The sequence below is a fragment of the Passer montanus genome, unplaced genomic scaffold (assembly GCF_014805655.1).
Source record: "Passer montanus isolate IOZ18808 unplaced genomic scaffold, ASM1480565v1 scaffold23, whole genome shotgun sequence".
NCBI classification, from domain to species: Eukaryota; Metazoa; Chordata; class Aves; order Passeriformes; family Passeridae; genus Passer; species Passer montanus.
The window spans coordinates 7,943,563-7,949,450 of NW_024366926.1; the positions used below are offsets into that span (position 1 = coordinate 7,943,563).

Genomic DNA, 5,888 nt, shown 5'->3' on the forward strand with positions numbered 1-5,888 from the left:
CCGGAGCGCTGCAAGGGCCGGGATTGCGGGGAGCGCCGGGAGCGCCGGGATCGGCCCCGCCGGGAGCGAGCCGCCCTCCCGGCAGCGATGGAAAAGTACCGAGCGCGCTGCCGCAGCACTGCGGCCCCGCACGGCAGCGAGGGCAGCCCGCGCGGAGCCGTGCGGCGCTCATCAGCACCTCGCAGCGGCTCACCCGCGGGTGCAGCAGTCCCGGCCCTGATGGCAAGCACTGCCGCCGTGCCGCCGAGGCAGCGCTCGGTGCCGGCCCGGGAAGCAGCGCAGAGGATGCGGTAGTAGCGGCTCCGATCTGGGTCACCGCCTCGCAGCCACAGCGCTGCGGCAGAGCTGCTGCCTCCGGCTCCGGGGAGCGCAGGAGCCCGCGCTCAGCGGCAGCAAAGCTATTTGCAGTGTGGCACTGCTGACTGCAGCTCTGCCACCCTCAGCTGCACACGGTAACCATTCCCCTCTGCCCTAACAAAAGGTTTTCCCTTACCACAGCAGGCAGGGCTCTGCTATACGGAATGAACTAGCAGAGTGGAGGACACCTGAAGGTGTGCCCAAAGCCCCTGTAACCCACCACCACTGTGGATTCTACTGCATGGCACAGCAAAGGCTGCTGCAGAACAGTCCCTGCTTCCGTGGATGTCTGTCCAAAGCTTTTGCAAGCTGAAACAGTAAGAAGCCAGTCCCTAACATGAAATTATGTGAAGCATGGAATTTAAACATCCTTTCAGCTTACTTTACCATCCTCCATGACGGGCCCTCTCCCTCTATGAAGGCTGACACTGAGCAAAACTGGCCTTAAACAACATCAGCCTTTTACAGGCCCTGCTGAAGACAACTCCAGCACCCGGCACAGCAGGTTCAGTTAGGAAGTGTATCTACACAGGACAAAGCCCTGTGCCCTTTCAGGATGTGGTATTTACTGACTGCAGTACTCTTAGGCTGTATTTCAAGATGCCCCAAGCCCAGGAGGAAAGGTTGTGAGTTACGTGCTCTTGGAACAACTTTGAGAGCTGCACAGTGGAGACCACATTTTCCAGGTAATGAAAAAGAGACAAATCAGTCTTGACATAACATTTATTGAGTATTTCCACTCTAGTAGATGAAAAGTCTGTACAAAACCAAACATTTCCTTTACTTAAACCAATCTAAAAACAGTCAGCTCAATTACAACCCACTACAAACACAATAGCTTCTTTGAAGCCATGGTAACACTTAAATATGGTTAAGACTTCAACGCAGAAATTTGGTTTGTTAGAAAGCTCAAGGGAGCTTTAGCTTCTCAAAGTTAAAAAAAGGCAAAATTGTGTTTCACAGATACAGTCCACTGGAATCACCAACACTGGACAAATTAAGTACTTCGAGTCCTGAGATAACAAGGAATCCTGGTATCCTTTAGACAGTCTTCTGTTGTCCTTTCTTGCCAATGAGGGACTTGTGGATATGTGGTATTACACCTGGAAAAGAACAACAGTTAAGACCATGCTATTTCTCTTCAACAAAGAGAAAAACTTCTTAGACTTCATGCTTCAAATAAAATGACAACACTAACGAACTTCAAGTCTGTGACAGCCACCCAAGCACCCATGAACAGCAAGCACTGACATACCACCACCAGCAATTGTTGCCTTGATCAGAGAATCCAGCTCCTCATCTCCTCGAATGGCAAGCTGCAGGTGACGTGGAGTGATACGTTTCACCTTCAAGTCTTTGGATGCATTTCCTGCCAGCTCAAGGACCTGGGACAAGACCATTTTTCAACAGTTACACAATCAAGTGAGAGCAACAGCAGAGTCTTAGCTGTTCAATTCTCCATTCCAAATACAGTGTCACTGGTAGTGACACCAAGACAGCAAACAATGTCTCTTTCCAAGGGCTCCCTCCTTCAGAACTCTGCATTTAATTTCCCCATTGACAGAGTAAGTGCTCTACAGCAGATATGACATGCTGTAATGGCCCATTTTAAAAGCTATGTTAAAATAACACACTGCATTTATCTTACAAGGCACACTGCATGAAATGTAGGCGTTATAGTTCATGGTCTTTTGCTCTTTGGGACACTTTAAAAGTGTCACTTTTAAAGCACACAAACAGCTTGCAGCCCAGTCCAAACTGTCAAACACAGCAGGCACTGGCTGTTGGGCTTTTTAGGGGATGACCAACTTGCTTGCAGCATTTTACCTCAGCTGTCAGGTACTCCAGGATTGCAGCACTATACACAGCAGCTGTGGCTCCTACACGCCCATGGCTGGTTGTCCTCGACTTCAGGTGCCTATGGATGCGGCCAACGGGGAACTGGAAAATAAGGGAAGTATGAACAGGCTGTGGCGACAGAAAGGCTCTGCACAAAACCACACTGTGGGCAGCAGAACCCGGGTGGCAGAAGCACGGGCTGCATTTCAGAACTTGAGAATCCAGTTAACACACTGCATGCCAAACTCACATCAGCCACTTTCATGATTCCCAGCACAAGCTGTAGCAGTGGCCACAAGGGAATTACCTTCCTCCCAGCCCAGATATGCAAAGGTCTAGAACCGGCACACTGGCCGCGTGTGCCGATGTCTGGTTTATGATCCTTACATCATTCCAGGCAGCAGAGTGTGAGGGTTTCACGCTGCACAAACAAACCAACAGATGGAAGGCCAGCCTGACTTTCACTCCCCCACACCTCAGCCCCTGCTCACCTGCAATCCAGCCCGCTGGGAACGGGACACTGCTTTGGTCTTGGTCTTCCCAGAGTCCTTCCCAGCTTTCCCACCAGCCTGGCAATGCCAAGAGAAGAGCAGACGCTGACGTCTCGCAGCGCGCATGCGCCCGGTCCCCCCAGCCCCCCCTCGTCCCCCCCCACCAGCACCAGCACCACGCCGGAACCGGCCCGGGCCCGGCCACCGCCGCCCACCCCCCGAGCGCCCCCGCGGTTCCTCACCATAGCGAACCGGAGAGCAGTGCCGCGCAGGGGAAGGCTGAAGCAGAGAGCGTCCCGCACGCACCGAGCCCGGGCGACAGCACCGACCGGTCCCGACCCGCCGCGATTCAAACTGCGCCCACTCCCGCCTTCCCCCGGCCCTTTATATCCGCACCGCGCGGCCGCATCCGGGAACCCCGGCCCCGCCGCCAGCCAATGGCCGCGGGCGGGGCGGCCGCTCTGCCCCAGCGACAACCAATGGCGAGGCGGGGCGGGGCCGTCCGCGCGAGGCGGGCAGCGGCGGAGGCCCCGCCCCCGCGCCCCGAGACAGGGCGGGGGAATGGCGGGGGCGGCTCGGCCGTGAGGGGCTGCCTTGGGCTCCGCGCCTCTTCTGAGGCTGGGGCTCCGCGGGGCCCCCGGCGGGAGAGACCCTGCCCAGAGTCACTCCACTCGTTTTCGCGGGGCTCTGTATCGCCAGGTCCCGCTCCGAGCCTCGCCTGTGTACTCGGATGGCTCCAGAGCCCTCGAAGCTTTCTTTCCACAGCGGAGTTAATTGGCTTTGTGTGCAAAGCCTCAGGAGCAGCCTGGAGGGGATTATGTGCCGGGTTTGGGATGAGGAGCTATTACACTCCGTCAGCGAGGACACGAGGCTGCTCAGGGGCGTCGAATAAAGCTCGCATCAACTCCTCAGCATTCCGGGCGTGGAGAAGTGCCAACCACTACACGCGTGCTCTGATTTTTATTTTTACCTCTATTGTAAGCAGGGGATGTGCCAGTACCTAGGGCCACCCAGCCTCAGACCCCTTTGTGTCACCGGATATTTCACAAACTACAGTTAAAAGCAGTTCATTCTGTTCCAAGTGTTACAATGCAGTGCACATTTCCTCACCTTGGGCACTTCGAATCCCTGCCTGTGTTTCCCTAAAACGAAGCCTTAACCCACTTGTTTTTTCAGGGTGTCAATTTCAGTATGTTACCATTGAACCTCAGAGCTCAGCTGACAGTGTTCTTGGTTAATCCTATATTTTCAGCTTCAAAAAAGTAACAATTCACTGTGCTCCTCCAGAACACTGTAAGTCTGTGTTATCTGAGAGATTTGCTGTTCATCTGTGAGCATGCAGTGAGCTCAGGGAGAAACCTTGGCCTTTTGATGGCTGAATAGCTCTTCAGAGGGAGCGTGAGCTGGATCTGTCATGCACTTCACCAGCCTGACCACAAACCCACCACTTGGGTAGGTGTAGCCTGCATTTCCTCTGCCTTGATACTGAAGGGTCCTGAGCACTGTGAATACTCTTACAGCCAGACATTTAATGGGAGGTAGAGCTGAGGGCATACACTTCTCATGAGGATGCTCTCCACATCATAACTTTTCCCCTTTATTCAGGTCTACAGTAACCAAAGTACTCGGAGCTCTAAGACAAAAGGATATGTCCTGATCCCTAGAGCTTCACTTAGAGGTCTTTCGAGCTCTTCACACAAGTAGTAAAGATTTAAAACTTTGTGGCTCCTCTTCTCCAATATCTGACTGCAAATGCTTGGTCCCCTGGCTACAAGAACCCTTTGCTTGAATCTCTACACAGCCTAAGGCCACATCCTCAGTGCCTTCAACACGGTTTCAGTTCGGGCTTCTAGTGCCAGCTGCTATCGCCTCCGGGTGGGGAGACCTACTTCAGGCACATTGGCGGAGAGGCAGGACGGAATTGAGAGCAGACACTCCTACATGCAGGGATCTGGCAGTTTGTTTTTATGTAACTGTCTGCTGCCTCTGTCTGTTTGAAGCATCAGTTGTTTATACTCTCCTTCAGCAAGGAAAAAAGATAAGAGGGTTTGAAGGATTTTGGGAGGGCGGGGTTTAAGTTGAAAAACAAACCTCAAGGTTTTACAAAAACATGCAGAACTTAAGATTTTGTTCAGCATGCTATTTAAAAACTATTTGCATTCAAAATCAAGGATCCATGTGCTTTTTACCTTGCAGAAAAAGAGAACCAAGTTGCAGGCCATAACACCCCTGTGGAACAACATTTAAGATATAGGACAAAACAAAAAAAAATTTCTCTTTTGTTTCTGTCCACGGAAGTGCTAGGAAGAGGAACAAAAAGGCCTCCTATCAGATGGAGATATCCTGCCACAGACATTCCCTGTTTCACACATGACCTTTCCACACGGCTCAGTGTGGCTGCTTGGAGCCCCTTACAGCTGGGAATACCAGGCAAGGCAACCCAACAGCAAAGGTTAATCCAAAGCAAGGATATATATTTACCATACAGATCAGGTTAGGGATGTGTCAGGTAGAGTACATGAAACCAGCCTCAGGTCCCCTCATGCTGGCTAACAAGACCCTATCACGAGCACAACCTGAGCTCCCCTCTCTGCTGTTTAAAGATATAAATTGAAACAAACTTAGGTACACAGGAACAATCCCAAAGCAGCTTCAAAACTAGTTGTGAGTGCACATAACCTCAATCCCACATGCACAAAAGGAGCCAAAGGGAGCATTCACCACCTCCACGTTCCTAATGAAATTGATAATGATATTTGTACTGAAAGCCTGTCCCCAAGTGTCTCACCTTTGAAGGCCACTGTGGTGAAGAGTTTTGCATCATTTAAGCAGCCTTTGTGCCCCTGCTTTTTTATACCGTGAAGTTTTTCTGGTGTTTCTCGTTGTTGATGTTGTGTGGGCACTGCAGCGCTGTCTGTGCTGGGCAGGCTGTGCCTGAGCTGCTTCTGCTGCACTCCATCACACAGATCCCAGCATTCAGGTGCTGCTGCCTGGTCCTGGACCACTTCCCGCCTGCCCCGGGAAGCTGGATGGATTTACTGGTGCCCTGCATGGCCGGCTTGGGGCAGCTCCTGCTGAGAGCTGTCAGCCTTGCTGTGGGTAAAGGTTACTCTGCCTTGGAGACAGAGTGGTACCTGAAGGACCTTCAACCACCCACCTGTGTTCTCAGAGCTTTAGGAGAATTGGGGTGTAGAATTGGGC

General features: G+C 52.3%; 1 protein-coding gene across 2 annotated transcripts; it reads right to left on the reverse strand.

Moving 5' to 3' along the window:
• Positions 1–1,062: 1,062 nt before the first annotated feature.
• LOC120502699 (histone H2A.Z) lies at positions 1,063–3,117 on the reverse strand. Of its 2 annotated transcripts, XM_039710343.1 has the most exons (5): positions 2,930–3,117; positions 2,688–2,765; positions 2,185–2,298; positions 1,613–1,742; positions 1,063–1,460 (listed from the first exon to the last, which is right to left on the reverse strand). In XM_039710343.1, the coding sequence occupies exons 1-5, from the start codon at positions 2,930–2,932 to the stop codon at positions 1,399–1,401; spliced, it is 387 nt and encodes a 128-aa protein (XP_039566277.1). In that variant the 5' UTR covers positions 2,933–3,117; the 3' UTR covers positions 1,063–1,398. The 2 variants fall into 2 exon arrangements, with proteins under 2 accessions (XP_039566277.1, XP_039566276.1); XM_039710342.1 differs by lacking the exon at positions 2,930–3,117 and having other exon boundaries at positions 2,688–2,813.
• Positions 3,118–5,888: the final 2,771 nt, after the last annotated feature.